At 48.0% G+C, this 15,197-nt stretch overlaps 1 protein-coding gene across 1 annotated transcript in view; it reads right to left on the bottom strand.

Moving 5' to 3' along the window:
* The window catches only part of NFATC2 (nuclear factor of activated T-cells 2), an 82,260-nt gene that overhangs the window by 43,483 nt on the left and 23,580 nt on the right, over positions 1 to 15,197 (bottom strand). Inside the window, exons 4-5 of the mRNA XM_017735041.1 lie at positions 10,101 to 10,303; positions 7,949 to 8,121 (exon numbers count right to left, since the gene is read on the bottom strand). Of these exons, the coding sequence (XP_017590530.1) occupies positions 7,949 to 8,121; positions 10,101 to 10,303 (376 nt within the window). The remainder of the gene's footprint in view (positions 1 to 7,948; positions 8,122 to 10,100; positions 10,304 to 15,197) is intronic.

Here is a 15,197-nt window from a genome sequence, read left to right as displayed (position 1 = left end):
TGAACCCTGCAGTCACAGGACAGAGACTTTGCTCTTATGAAAGAATAGAGGTAATTCAATAGCTGTAACTTTCTCATGCCGTTTGAGAGGCGTTTTTGAAATCTATTTAGAATTACCTTAGGACTCATTGTTCTTTTCAAGTATATAACAACATCTGGCCTAATATACTGCCAGTTAAGAATATATATTCAGATCATTTGCAAAGAAGCTGATAATTTCTTTCACATGGCTGTAAGATTAATTTCTTTCCCAAAATACTAACCTTTTTGATGAGTTCATAATTGGATTTATCACAAAGACAGATCTGTAACCTCAAAGGCTGAAGAGTAAATAGCAATCATTAAAAAGCATGTCTGCAACAGTTGAGAAAACATTTAAATATTTAAGCATTGCCCTGGACACTCTTTATTCCTATTCAATCACCAAATTTCACTTCCAAAGCATCCTAACTCATCAAAATTCCAGATTAACCTACGTCTCTTTCCAACCATTGTGTTCATAGAGAGCTTGGTACCCGCCATCCCACAGATCAGTGGTTCCCAAGGCTTTTTCAGGATGAGGAAGGACAAATTTTAGCCTGGAAGTGACTCTGACTCATCTCAATTACATTTGGAGCTGCTGCACCTGGCATGACTTTGGGCATCTCCAAAACTGTGCTTGCCCTGAGCCAGGTGGAGGCGTGCAAACCTCATGTGCCTGAGATGGGCTGCAGAATAATCCCATCTGAGTTCATCTCAGCTCAGTTCCAGCTGAGCTCCCCAGTGCAGATACCACACTAAAGCGTTTCCCCTGCCCTGTTTCCCCTGAATTCTTCTCCTCCCTTTGGGTGCTTTGAAATCCTTTCCTAATAATAAAAACCCAGCTACTTTTCATTTTCCAAAGTCTCCTTTTTTCACCCAAGCCTGTAAGAAGGCTTCACCCCCTTCCCCATTTCCACCAGTACAGAGGTTCAAGGTTCAGTGTGGAGCTGCCTCAATAGGATTATTTTTTTTCCTCTGCAAGAAATATTAATTGCTAATAAATCCCCTTCCTCTAAGGCTCATGATGGGTGGACTGCATGCAATAATTTCACACTATTCCTTCTCTTCCCCCAGGGGCTGGCACTTCATAAAGTGACCTACAGCTACTGGAGTTTATGAGCTTTGAATAAACAAAACACTGTTGATTTAACCAGTTGGGGTGTTTACTTTCAATAGCAACAGTTACTGACATAAGGCAGCAAAGCAAATGCTATAGAAATACTCACGCTTGGCCTGAAGCAGTGTGTCAACCTATTAACAGGGGACACTATTTTTCTATTTTATTTGACTGTTTGCAAATCAAGATGTCATGGATTGGTGGTGCCAAGAAATACAATGCATGCAGTGACACAAGACAGAAAGGGAGCCACTGTCTGAGAGCCCTGCAGCACCTCCAGTGAGCTCAGCCTGCAGGGAGCAGCCCCTGCTGCCCACAGCCCACCCAGGCTCCCCTGCAGCCCATGTTTGCCAGGGCTCCAGCCTTCAGCCCCCTCCCCATGCCAGCAGCTGGGCAAAAGGTGAAGATGGCCTAAATCTCTGGGCCAGCAGGCTGAACACTTCCCATGGGATGCACGGGCTGCAGGCTGACCTCGAGGAACTGTGCCAAGGCAGGCAAAGGTGGCTCTTGCTTCCCCACCTGCCCACAGTATTGATAACTCTCCTTTTGCAGTGGAGAGATTTGGCTTTTAGGGGGAAAAGGGGTATTTTGATAAAACTGATTACCTGGAGAAGTCTGTTGCAGCTCCCAATCTCCCCCATGAGAGTGTCACCCATTGCTGCTGGGAGGTGACAAGGGACAATCTCAGCTGGAGCAGCCTGGGACAGCGGAAGGTGCCCCTGCCCATGGCACGGGGTGGCACTGGATGGGCTTTAGGGTCCCTTCCAAGCCAAGACATTCTGTAATTCTGTGATCAATCCCTGCTAGAGCGAAGCCCCTCCACACTCTCTCCAACACCTGCAGCACTGACTCCAGATACAGGTTCCCTGTTGTCCCCATGCTGACAATGAGATGTCAGAGACATCTTGTCCTTGTGACATCTGATCAGGAGGAGCAGGACTGAGGCTCACGAGCAGCTTAGTGAGGACAAAGCCACTGCTACCTCTGATTGACTCACAAGCCAAGTAAACCAAAAAATGTGGCTGTTTAAGAGGAGTGGGGTCACAGCTTGCACCCCAGTGCAGTGGCCTCACCAGAACAAATATTCAGATCCCTCTTTGGACAGCCCTGTCCTTACCCTGCCCAGAGCAGCCCCAGGTCATCCCAACTTTGAGCTGGGACTCACCACCCCTGACATGTCTCTCCAAACCCCCAAAGGCTTTTCATCCAGCAGCCAGTGATTCCTGTTGGGTTTGAGAAGAGCAGATAGAGCTGGATGTCTGCTGCTAAAAAAACCCTGACCCCTGGAAGCAATAGCAGAGGTGTAATTTGTTATGGGATTAATTCTTCCACCTCAGTGCAAACCTCAATGAGCCAAAGTAAATATTTCTTCCCTGCTGTCACACTGGGTTTATTTACCACGAGCTGCCTGTGGTAGGGTTGATAGGAGCAGAGCTGCTGTGCTCAACACTTCTCCAACTCATTAATGTCGTGAGAGACTTTGATCCCCTCCACCACTCCCTGAAGCATCCTGAGCTCTGCAGTGGGAGGAGAGGCAAAGGCTGGAGAGCCACAGGAGGACCAAGGGCAGGAGACATCTCCAGCAACCTGGGAGACATCAGCAAGACACCCTAGAGACGAGCAAATTTCTGATCAGAAGGATGGGATAATTCACCTCCTGGAAGGAGTATGGAGCAGTGGAAGACTTAGGAATCAAGTAAATAAAGCAAATTTCCAGCCCTCGTGGGGAAACCTTGAAAATGTGGTCGAAACACTCTGAGAAGAAGAACGCAGTATGACTGACAACAGTTTCTAATTTGCTGCCAGCAAGACTTAATCAGCAGTTTGTGCAGAGCCATCCAAGCAAAAAGCACCAAAAATAGAGAGCTTTTCTCCACCTCCTCCTCTGCACATAATTTATGATGTCCTTGCAAAGGAGGAGTGACAAGCACCGATGGCAGCAGTGTCAGATAAGTGTGATACTTTCTATGAACTGCAGCCAGCTCACCAAGCCAGTGTGTGATTAATGACAGGAAAACCATGGCCTCGGTTCACTTGTCTGTCAATCAGCTCTGTGGGCAAGCACAGCATTTCCCTTTAATCCCTTGTGGAGGGCATCTGCTCAGCTGAAATTCTGCTCAGCAATCCCTGCTCTGTGTGCTGTGCTGGGCTGTTTGCTTTTACCACCAGCAGCACTGCAAAGACCAGAAGTAACCAGGAGTTTACCCCTGGAGCAAGGCTGGCAGCCTGCAGAAGGGGCAGGCATTTCCCTTCGCTCTGACTCAGACCTCAAAGACTGAGATATTTTGGTTGCACGTTCAAAGTGGCAGATGTTGTCAGAATTATCTTTTACGTTCTGTGCTTCGAGAGAGAAAATGTTCTCTTTAGAGAAAGCACCAGTTTTTCTGTCAGCTGTACTTGCAGCCAACTGTGAGACTGTCTTGAAGTTGAAATGAAAGGGGGAAAAAATTCATTTAACTCAACTGGAAACCATGATACTCCCATAATAACCATGGTTATGGTTAAACTTCCAAATAGGTATCTCCCACGTGCAAAGAGACCATTTGTTTCTGCTTTTCTATCTGAATAAAGCTAGGCTCCTTCTTGCCTGCTGCTGTGTTCCAACCAGCACAACTCCCAGCTGAGGAAAAGCTCTCACTGGCTTGCCAAGACAACATTCTTTTACATGACTAGCTCTTTCCTCTGTAGTTACTAATGTGTCACAAATCATAGGCTCAGATTGTCTAATATTATGGGAAAATCTACTAGAAGGAGAGAAAAATAAAGGAAACTTCCAGGGAAATTGATTAAAGGGAAATAAGAAATTTGACCCAATTTAATGGAACAAAATACAGTCAATAATAGAAACTATTTAAATTCCTCTAGATGGACACATGGTTCTTTAGCAATAAGTTTTGTTTGTTTTGTTTTTTTACCACCTAGGAACATCTATTATAAGAACAAGGTTTTTAGACTCCTTTTCTCGTGCCAAGTGCAATTTAAGTTTGCATTTTAAGGGATTCATGAGCACAGCTCAGGATCAGCAACCACAGATTCTACAAAGCAAGAACTGTGGCAGACTTTGGGAAGGTTTAACCAGGATCCCTTAGAATAAAATCTGGGGCACTGTGTGGGACACTCCTGAGCCTCACACTCAGACATTTGCATGAAGCAGTTTTTGGCTGCTGTCAGCCTGAGCAAAACAAGCTGCCCTACTACCCTGGACTCCCACCCTGCTCCTTCTCTGCTCCAGGATGCTTCAGCTGAGGAGTGAAAACACAACTGCAGAGGCTGGGGCACCCAGCCTGAGCTCCCAGAGATCATGAAAAACCTATCTCTTGGAGAGGGAGCCCAGTGTCAACAATTTCTGTAACACCAGAGATCACCCACTCCCGGAGAAATGAGCTCCAGCTCTTGGTGACAGGCAAAGGAATGGAACTGATGTTACAGAAATCGTCCTCATGGCTTGAAAACAACGGTCTGCAAGTGTCAGACCTCTCCAGGGGTGGTTTGCCAAGTGTCTGTGTTTGAAGGGACAAGTGAACTCAGTAACCCCTCACCTGCAATGTCACCAGCAGCTCTGTCACAGCCCTGCTGGCACAGCAAGAACTCGCCCACACGAGCTGGTTCCTGCCTGAAGCACTGACCTGTCCCAGCAGGGATGGACATTTGGACACACACAGCCCTGAGCAGTGAGGGGAGCAGGGAGCCAGGCCAAGCAGGACACTTGGCTCTCCTGTGGGGCTCGCTGTCATTTCACTGACTCAGCGTGGACCAACACCACGAGAAGGGATTTTTCTCACCTTTCCAGCACCACACCTACAAGAGAGTGGTTTCCTATACCTGGCTGAGCGATGGCTTGTTGCTACAATTATCAGAGGGATTTCAAATGCCTTTGCCTCCTCAGTGGCTTCAGCATAAATCAACAGGCAACAGGAGGAAAAAGCTGCTGAATGTGCAGGCTTGTCTGGATCTGAGGTCCATTTTAAGGCACAAGTGATCATTTAACAACACATCACCCCCTCAGTGCTCCCACACAGCTGCCAGGGGAGGAACTTGCTGCAGATGATGCTTTGAACCTGTGAAATCCCCTCCGAAAATCTGTCAAGTGCTGAATGTGACACAGATGAGGTGGAACCAAACAGCGCTCTGAAATGCAGCTATTTCACAGCTCTTGCTTCACTGCAGCTAATGATCTGCTGACACTGGTGGGACTTCCTCGGGATCAGCTTCTGGGGAGGAGAGCACTCGGATACTCTGTTGGTAGCAACAGTGCTCAGGGGGAGCCCCGGGAAGGGAGATGGGCCGTGATCCTGGAGCTGCTGCTCTCTAGGGCCTTCCCAGAGGGACATTATTACTGCTGCCAGACAGGAGGGATCCCGAGGAGAGTCCCTGAGGGTAAGGGCTCTCAGGTGGCCAGGTCAAAAAAACCTGAACAAACCAGAAAATAAAGGGGAAAAAAGTGAATCCCAGCAGCACAGAAGGTGGGACAAGAAGAAAACATCGCCCAGCCCAGTGCCCCTTCTTGGCAGGGCACCTGAGCTTACCTGAGACTGCCTGGGAGCTCTGCAAGGTGTGCAGATCATCTGGGACAAGCTCAGGTTACCATCTCTAGTGAGATTTAGGCTGCATTACTAATATTGGCTGAGCCCACTGATGTTTTTAACCATCTTCCCAGAACTGGGCTGAGATCAGGAAGCGCTACTGAAATGCATAAACAGTGCTAAATATGCAACATACACACTAAATGGCAGAGGCTCATGCCTCCAGATCACTTCATACCCTGCTTCCATGAGTTCAGAAAAGCACAGTCCTTAACGTGTCTCTCCAAACTGCCTGTATATCTGTCCACTATTCCAAAAAATAAAACTTTCTTTCCTTATTTCCTTGGGAACCAAATACATTTTTTTCTTGTAAGAGCTTTGCTGTTTTCTATGCAGCCAACAATTTAATACTTTAATTATAAAAAACCCCCACTAACAATACGCCACTTATACTGGTATCTCCACTCTTGGCTTTTTTATGCCCCTAAGACTCATCAATGCAAAGACATCTCGGAATAAATGCCTCAACATCTTAACCAAGGCACTGCCACAGCCCTCGCTGCACAGGCAAATTAGGTGTGTGCACACAGTTCAGAAAAATGTGACTTATTCTGGAAACTGTGCCCGGATTTCTGCCTGAACACTCTGTGGTGATGGGCACAAATACAACGTGCCATTGTGGAAGGGCCCCAGAAATGCCTGGCCAACTCATACTTGCTTTTCCTGAGGAGAATCTGAGTAAGTGGGGGGTGATCTGTGGGGCTCCCTGCAGGATCCAGGGACCAGCCCCCTCCTGCCCTGGGCTGGTGCCTTTTTCCTGCCCAGCGGGTGTAGGAGTTACACCTGGAGCTTCTCCACCCAAGGAGCTCCTCACTGAATGCTTCCTTTAGCAAATGGACCTTTGTTTCAGCAGGGACACATTTGGGGTGGAGGCCACTATTGTTTCAGCCATCTGGTCCCACAGAGGAACGGGAAGGTTTCCTACGGACAGAGGTGCTGGCTACTCCCACTGCTGTCCCTTCCCCATCACAGTGCCCAGAGACTTCACTCAGCTGCTAAAATGCTCTGACAGTTGGTATCTTCTCATAAACATTGCCAAGAGATCATTCATACCCATCATCCTCTCCCAGCCTTGCTTTGGTTACTCATTTGTACAGCTTTTTAAAGAGTTGCCATCAATAATTCACTAGCCACTTTGATTTCCCACCCAAAACTGGCTCCTCTCATTCTAAGCAGTTGTATTTAAATAAAGTCTGCATCTCAATAAATAAAACTCACACATGAGAAACTCAATGGCTTTCTTCACTTGACTTACAGCAAGACACGTTCTGCTAAAGAGGTGAGTCATTCAACAAAGGGAGAGGAAAATTGTTCATTTTGTATTTGTGAAATCCCCAAACCGCCAAAAAGGCACCATTTACCAACAAAAAGCATCACAGGATGCACAGGAACCAGCAAAGTGGGCGGAGCCCTTCCAGAAATGACTGTGACACGGGGGGCACCTCATCAGGGGACTCTCTTTCTCAGGATCCAGTCCGTTACAATGAGTGGGAGGTGCAGGTTTCTGAGCTCACACACTTATGGGATTTGCACTTCAGAAATCAAAACTGCCAGTTTTCTTCTGTCCCTCAGGGGAATACCAGAACAACCTGTGCTTTCCCTGCTTCAGCCTCCTGAGCTGTGCACCCCTTGGCACTGACAGCTAGAAAAAACAATGACCAGAATGCACCTGAGCCTCAGAATCAAACCTGTCCCTCCATTTCAGCTGCGTTCCTGCCACAGCTCAGATGAGGACTCTGGTCACTCCTCTGGCACACAGGACTGGCCACAGTGCTCAGTGCCGGCCCAGTCTGAACTCAAACCTCCAGCCACCGCCAGTTTGTGGATGACAAGTTCTGATTGTGCCTCCACTCAAAGCCAGGAATGCAGGCAGCTTGCACACTTGTGCTCCAACAGGGACAGTGCACGTGCGTCCCTGCACACACCCCCAACACTGCTCCTGCTCCCAGGGAGCACCGGACAGCAGCAGGATCCAACAGCAACATGCTAACAAATAAACTTTGCAGAAGTCCCCAAACTTGGAGCTTGGAGCTTGCTGTCCTCACAAGCTCCAAGCACCTTGAAGAGCTACCAGCCCCCCCACAAGCCTCCTTCAGAACAGGGAATGCTCGCGGGGAAGAGCCGCGGTCACTCCACGGCTGGCACAGAGGAGCAGAGCACGGTGGGTCTGCCCTCGGTGCCAGCCTGGAGCCACGGCACGGAGAGGAGCAGGCCCCAGGGATACTCACAGCACTCGATGGGGTTGGAGGCCGCCTGCAGGGACACGATCCTTCCGCTGGGCTCGGGGATGTGCACGCGGAAGACGAGGCGCACGCGCGTGTTCTTGCGGCCGATGTCGGTCTCGCCCTTGCGCAGCTCGATGTCCGCGTTGCGCAGCTTCAGGATCCCCGCGCAGTCGATGCTGCAACAACGCACACGGCCCTGAGCTCAACCCCTGCTCGCAGCAGCTGGGACAGGGGACACTCAGGGGGATGAAGCTGTTTTGCTTCGGCCTCTGGGTTAAGAACAGCTCTAAGTACTTGCTCTGGTTAGGATCCAGATGTTCCCATTTCAGCAGCTACAGGGGAAGAAATCCCAGACATGCAGCACATGAGGGATGCTGCTGGATCTCTCCCCACTCTGGCAACAGCAGAAGCTGCTCTCCAAGCATTATAGCTCCAAGTCTTATCTCCCCTGTGCTAAGGCAGAGCCCACCCCGGGGCAGGAGCCTCCATCAGCAGCTCTCCGACAGCCCCGCTCCCAGGGACTGCACAGCAGCCCTTCCCACACCTGGGCAGGTTGGTTTAGGTTAGTTCAGCTCCGTGGGGAATCACAGCAGCTGAGGCAGCTGATTACAGAATCCCCACTGCCTGCACCACCCAGGCATGTGGAATTCAGCTCCAAAGCAGGAACCAAACTGCTCTCTCCTCCTTTTGCACAGGGTGGGTGCTACTGCTACAGCTGGGCTCTGCAGCCTGGCCCAGGTCACTGTGTCATCCTCCAAAGCCCTGGGACATTGTTCCCAGACAAGGTAAGAGCCTGGCAGAGCAGATATTCATTCTCCCATTCACTGTGTCCTGTTCACTGTGTCCCTGCACAAAGGGAGGATGCAGGGAGCAGGATGGGGCTGAGCAGCAATGACAGGATTTGGATTGCTTAAATCAGCACTGTAACTTAGTATTTAGTGTGAGTGCAGGCTGGCTTCTCAAGAGTCCAGGGTAGCCTTGCAAACATGCCTGTGTTAGGAAAATGTGACAATTATTTGTCAAGCTCAGCAATAGTTCTCAGAGCGGGCAGTGAGCACTGCTACTAAGCAGGCACTGCCAGCCCATTTTGATATCAGTTCTAAAAACACATCATTTCTCTCCTTTTGATAGGAATTAAAATCACGTTTGGGGAGGTATAAGCCCCAAGCTGTTTCCTACACCCACACTGTTCCTTGCCCTTGCAGATGTGCAGGGGTTTATTACTCCAGGGTTCCTTGTTAGGAATGAGGTATATTTTCTAAAAAAATATGAAGAAAGAATGGGGATTTTGTGATGAAGTAGGGGGGCCTAAAAATACAACTGCTCTGCCAATTTTGTCAGGATCCTCTGAAGGATGGAGATACAGCTCTTCCCTCTGCAGAGCAATCACTCTCATGCTGCCTGGCACACATTCAAGCCTGAAGTTTTCAGACTGGTGCCCACTTCATCCCTCTGCCTCCATAAAACTGGAAGGAGTAATACAGACAAGATGTGCCTGTACTTGCTTTTCTGTTAACCTATTACAAGAGGAGATTTCATGACCAGATCACTTGATGGAGCTCAGAAGAGATGTTTTGTATTCCATTAAATGTTGTAAAATTAATCATACACCTTTCCTCTGTCTGCTGCCCCTGCTCCTCACTTGTCCCTGCAGCATAAGGACTTAGATTCGAGTCTTCTTTTCCTGAGTGCACTACAAACCCATTCTGACTGTGAAGATGATGGATTATTAGTGAGACACTGGATGCCCCATCCCTGGCAGTGTCCAAGGCCAGGCTGGACAGGGCTTGGAGCAACCTGGGATAGTGGAAGGTGTCCCTGCCCATGGCAGGGGGTGGCACTGGGTGAGCTTTAAGGTCCCTTCCCACGTGAACCATTCTGTGATTACAGCAGAGTCACTGCAGCAATTGGAATAGGGAACAGGGGTGCCTGCATGGTCTCCTGATGAATGGGAACTCTTCCAGCAGCTTTAACCCAAGGACTTGTAGCTGGTTTTGTAAAAAGGGTCTTGCACTCATAAATCATCCCAGCGTGCTGGAAAGGGGAGTCCCTCCAAAGCATCATTATTCTTTTAAGTGACTCCTTTCCAAAGAGAAAGAACTTCAGTGCCAACTTAATCCGCCTGAACTTTGCTAATAAAAAGAAATCTACTTACGTTGCTTTCATGTTGTTTTTGGGTTCCAGGGGGATCTCTAAAACCTTGGTGTTGCCAATGATCTTCTCGTAGCTGGTGGTGGTGACGGTTTTGCCCGTGATGCGATGGACCTGGTAGAAGGCATGGGGTTTGAGGATGCGCTCGTCCGCGGTGCCAATGAAGATCTGCAGACCCAGGGGCTTGTTCTCCATGTACCCGTGCAGCTGGCAAGACATTAAAAATCTCCTATCACACACTGGGCCTGCAATGCCTTCAGGAAACCAAAGAGATTTGCAGACATGTATCTATAGCTATAGATAAATGTAGATTTCTGGCATTGATTCACCGCTCTTTGAAACTCATCCTTCTCCAAGCTGTTGGTTCACCTTCAGCCATTCCTCTTGCACTGCATTAAAACACTGCCTGTACAGGTAGAGATGGCATTTTGGGTCTGGGACTGAACAGCACAAGGATGTCTCAGTCGACCTTAGAGCCTGGGGTTTCTTGGCCTCAAGGACACAAACAGACTCTCCTGTACTAAGTAACATTTTTATAAACAGCATTTGCTGCAAGAAAGCCAGAACACCTCCATAGGCCAGGAGACAAGGAAACTTCTCCTTCTTTATTAACGTTCAAAATTACAAATCAAACCATTCTGAATTTCTCACATAACCAAAAATGAGAACCAGACATTTATCTACCGCATAGCCTGGGATCTAGCTGAAAGGGAACTTTATGGTCTGAGACATGCTAAATTTGTTTTCAATTACTCTGTCCACATACAAAACCTTGATGAAGCCATACAAAGCAAATAGTACTGGAAGATCAGAGAAAAGGAAGATTAAGCTAATGGTATTCATGGCCAAACCAGGGTTTTTTCCTTCTTTTCTTTTCACCAGTCAGCAGGAGGTATCTTTGCATAGAAGGATTAATTCCCCCCTGGAAGGGGACCACATGCAGCATCAATGCAGTGCTGGCAGCCTTCCTCCAGCATGGTAAATGTAAGGCGACACTCACTTCCAGAGCTATCATTCCTCATCCAGCACATATTTTGGAGGCACACAAAGACAGGGGCTGTGCCCCAGAGACCCCTCCAGCCAAGGGCCCGAGTGAGCAGCCTCTCCTTGCATGAATAGCTCCATTGAAGGCACCAGGCCCTAGGCAGGGGTTGTGCGAGACCAAACTGCAGAGCCCAGCCCAGACACCTCCGACACCTCGGGAGATGGTGAGGAAGGGAATGGGCAGGAGGCTCTGTGCAAAGCTGCCAGCTGGCTCTGGGAGCCAGGAGAGGAGCAGGGAGCTGGACTTGGAGCGCCAGGGTTGGGACTGGAGACACGGCGTGGCCAGGAATGTGATAAATACAGCGGCAGCCACGGGCAGATTTAGGAATGGATAAAGCGTATAGGAGACGAAAGGCAACAGAGACCAAAATGACAGATCTGCTGGGAACAGGCACTGATGGAGGAATCAGCCCCTGCTGATCCACAGCCCAGATCCACTGGGAGCCACAGGAAACTCACCCTAAGTATGGGACTTTCAAAATCCAGCATTTCCTGGCCTTCAGTGAAAAGCCATTGTATCACCAAAAGCCATGCTGTCTTCACAAGGGGCGAGGGGGAAGAGCAGTTTTTAATTACTGAGTGTGTTTATTGTCATGCCTGACAGAGTAATTCTTTGTGGATCCAGCTACAACGAGAGGATCCTTTGGACAGGAGGGGTTATTAAAGTGACAGCAAAGCAGCTTTTGCTCTACCCTCTGTCCTGGAAGAACAAAATCCCAGAGTTATGGGTGGGAGACCGAAATGGAGGAAAACAGACAATGAATTACTGAAGAAAATCTGCCCCCAGTGAGCACAGTCAGTAGCAGCTGTAACAGAACTGGCTACATACACAGGGTTTAATACTGACCACCTTTAAAAGTAATTTTAAGTGGTGTTTGCTCATGTACAGAATGAGTTCCCAAGACACAACTGTTCATGGCCCTCCAATAACGTGCATGTCTGTGGGTGTGTGTTGCACAAATGCACACAGAGAAGACAGGAACTGATTCCCTGTTCATATGGCAATGTTTGTATTATCTGCTGGCCCAGGGGCATAAAACGCAGTAAAAGGCCTCCTGATCCTCCACAGGACCAGATTTTAAATCAGTTGTTTGGTCAGTGGAAGAAAGTGAAAGTAACATATTTTTGGTAATTTATGGCATTATGGCAATGCTGTAGGATGACATAATTGTAAAATCAGAATAGCATTATAAAACACAAATACGAAGAGAGAAAAATACATGTGAAAGAGTCAAGTGTCCCTATTTAAAAGGGTTTGTCCTAATCTTGAGCTAATTGATTACATTTTCAGGACTAATACAGGTGATCATTTACCACAAGCGTTCCCATCTACCTTTCACTTGCTATGAACACAGCAGGATGACTTAGGAACAAACAGTGGAGATGAACAGCCCACAGAAACACGCCAGGAGCTTTAAAATCAGAGTTTTACACTCAGCTTCATCACCAATTTATCACAGCTTCAGTCATGTCACACAGCCTCTCTCTTTACGTGCACCAGGGAACAGCGATGCTCACCCTGCTCTGCAGGGACAGAGTATCTGTGCTGCTTTTTTATAGAGAAAATTCACTGTGGGCTAGAATGAAAGGACACATCAGAGCTGTGCTTCAGAGATATGGCTCTTCTTAAAACTGAACTACTGAAGAGTGCCACTGTCAATAAACAGTCACCTCCACTATGCCAGGCAGCTGCTTTAACATTTAACCAAAGCGCTGATCTTTTCTTTGGCGAAGCAAAGGAGGAATAAATTTGACCCTTACACAAACTTTGAGAAGTGAAGATTTAAAATGCTTTTTAAAATAACTTTGAAATTAATTTTTCCCTCCCTTAGCAACAACCAAGCTGCTGTAAAATCTCCGTTTTTCAGTGCTGCTCTTCTGCTCATCAGAGCTGCTCCCTCCAAGCCCTTCCACGGGAGCACCAGCCCCACACTAAGGTGTGCCTTCACTCTTTCTCGCTCTCCTTTCCATGAAGAAAACGAAATCATCTGGATTTCAGTTTCAAGAGAGCGAGGATCAAGAAAGATTTATGAATACAGAACTCTGGGAGGAAATATTTTTGTGTATCGTAAGGTGACCTATTCACAATAAAACTCCCCCAAACTGTATACAGATCGAGCTGGAAAAAACCCAACTCCTTTGAGTCACATTTGCCACAAGGGGAAAGAGAAGCCAGACATGATGTGTACCTTTCCATACTCTATTTTGGGACTTCAAGATCCTATTTCTTTCAGTTGAAAGATTTTTCTTAAACTTCACTTTTGCCTAACTCTTATAATATTAACATAGCCAGACATAGGCTGGTCTGTGACCTGAGGAAATGCAAAGCACTTTGGCAGATAAACAAATAACATCATTCAGAAAACAAGGAGACTCTTCTTGTTTGGTTTGCTGCTATGATTGGGTTCCTAAACAAAATAGAAATGTGTAGCACGATTCAAAGCATCGTGTCACCTCTGCAGAAATCAAATTCATTCATTCTGCAGTCCATCCATGGATCAATAACAGTCAAATTTGGGAAAGGGGGGGATTGGAGTGCCATTTGCAGGAAGGCACCTGTGTAATTCTGCATGCAAAAAATGAGCAGGTGTGCCTTTAGCTGCCAAGTTTGTTCAGTTACACACCCAACACAACCCCTGTGACGGCCCCGGCAACCGCAGGCATCGACAGCACACATCAGGCACATGAAACACTTTTCTTCTCCTGCACTGTTTCAAAACTTAGGTCACCTCACAGACTGAGACCCCAGCTCCAAATACACAGCACTTAAAGCCAGAATTAAAAATTCCCACCCACATCATTCCCTACCCAGTGCTGAGACGAACCAAACCCTGCACCCGCCAGCTGGCAGTGACCCTGGCTGGGGGCATCTGAAAGGGTCACCTTTGCTGTGCTGCACAAAGAGCAAATCTCTTTGCACAGGTGAGGCTGCAACACTGCTTACTTGTGCTAAAATCAAGGGATAAATTGCCAGCAGAGTCAGAAAGCAAGGCAAATTCCTTAAAGATTCTGGAGGTGGCCACCCATAGATAAAGCATATCTCTACAGGGAGAATTCGGTGCAACTTTTGAAATTTAGATCTTTCAATCTGGGATATGCTTTCTTGAATTTAAATATTATTGTATTTTATGTAGAATTACATTATTAGCAGGAGAAAGAGAGATTCGTAGGAAATAAATAAGATAACTTTTTTATTCTTACCCAGAAGTCAGGCCATGGAGGGGCAGTGATTTCCCAGGTCCTGCAGGGGATGAGCAGCCAGAGCCCAGTGAGAAACCCGTGGTGCCCATGCCCTGTGCCCTGCTGCAGGGAATGCTGACCCTGTCCTGCCAGCAGCCCAAACAGGCACTTCAGCAGCACTCAGCAGCTGCAGCACCTCAGCTCCCAGCAGCACTGCAAGCTTTGCCTTTTCACTGATGGGTTACAGAGCCAAGTTTTCTTGGGGATTTCGAGTTTAGCTCTTGCACATCGAAATCCCCCGCGCAGTGCTGGGCTTTGCAAGACAAAAGCAGCAGCATCTGCAAATCTTACTGGCATCTTTGAATAGCCCCAGTAAGAACCTGTGAGAGACCGACTGCCTTAGTGAGTACAAGGGAGTAATTCATTTCCCATTCATCCCCACAGAGCCCTGCTTGTCGGGCACTTTGCTCTTTCTCCCTGGGATGTACAAAGCTGCATCTTTAAAGCTGATTGCACGCACCTTCCTGCCTAGACAACGCAAGCCGTGGCCAGGAGGAAAACGTAAATTTGGGGAATCGATTCACTAGGCTTGGGGATTTTATCTGCTCGAAAGCACCCAGCTCCCTGGGTCTCCGAGCTCAGGGTAACACGGGCTTTGGTGCATGAGCTGTGCATCACTGGCTCTGTCCCCGTGGAAGCCACTCGGGCTGTGCCTGTGTGTGGGCAGCTCGGGTGATTCACACGGATCATCCCGGCCGGCAGCGAGAAGTGGGAAAACAGAGCCCGGCGAGCAGCATTTAATGAGGAGCGAACACAAAGCCGTGAGAAATCGCTTCCTCCGCGGCTCCCCTTCCTGCTGCTCTGCAGGAGATAAGCG

Source organism: Corvus brachyrhynchos, unplaced genomic scaffold, assembly GCF_000691975.1.
Source record: "Corvus brachyrhynchos isolate BGI_N302 unplaced genomic scaffold, ASM69197v1 scaffold10, whole genome shotgun sequence".
NCBI lineage: Eukaryota > Metazoa > Chordata > Aves > Passeriformes > Corvidae > Corvus > Corvus brachyrhynchos.
This window is presented reverse-complemented; position numbering and strand designations above follow the sequence as displayed.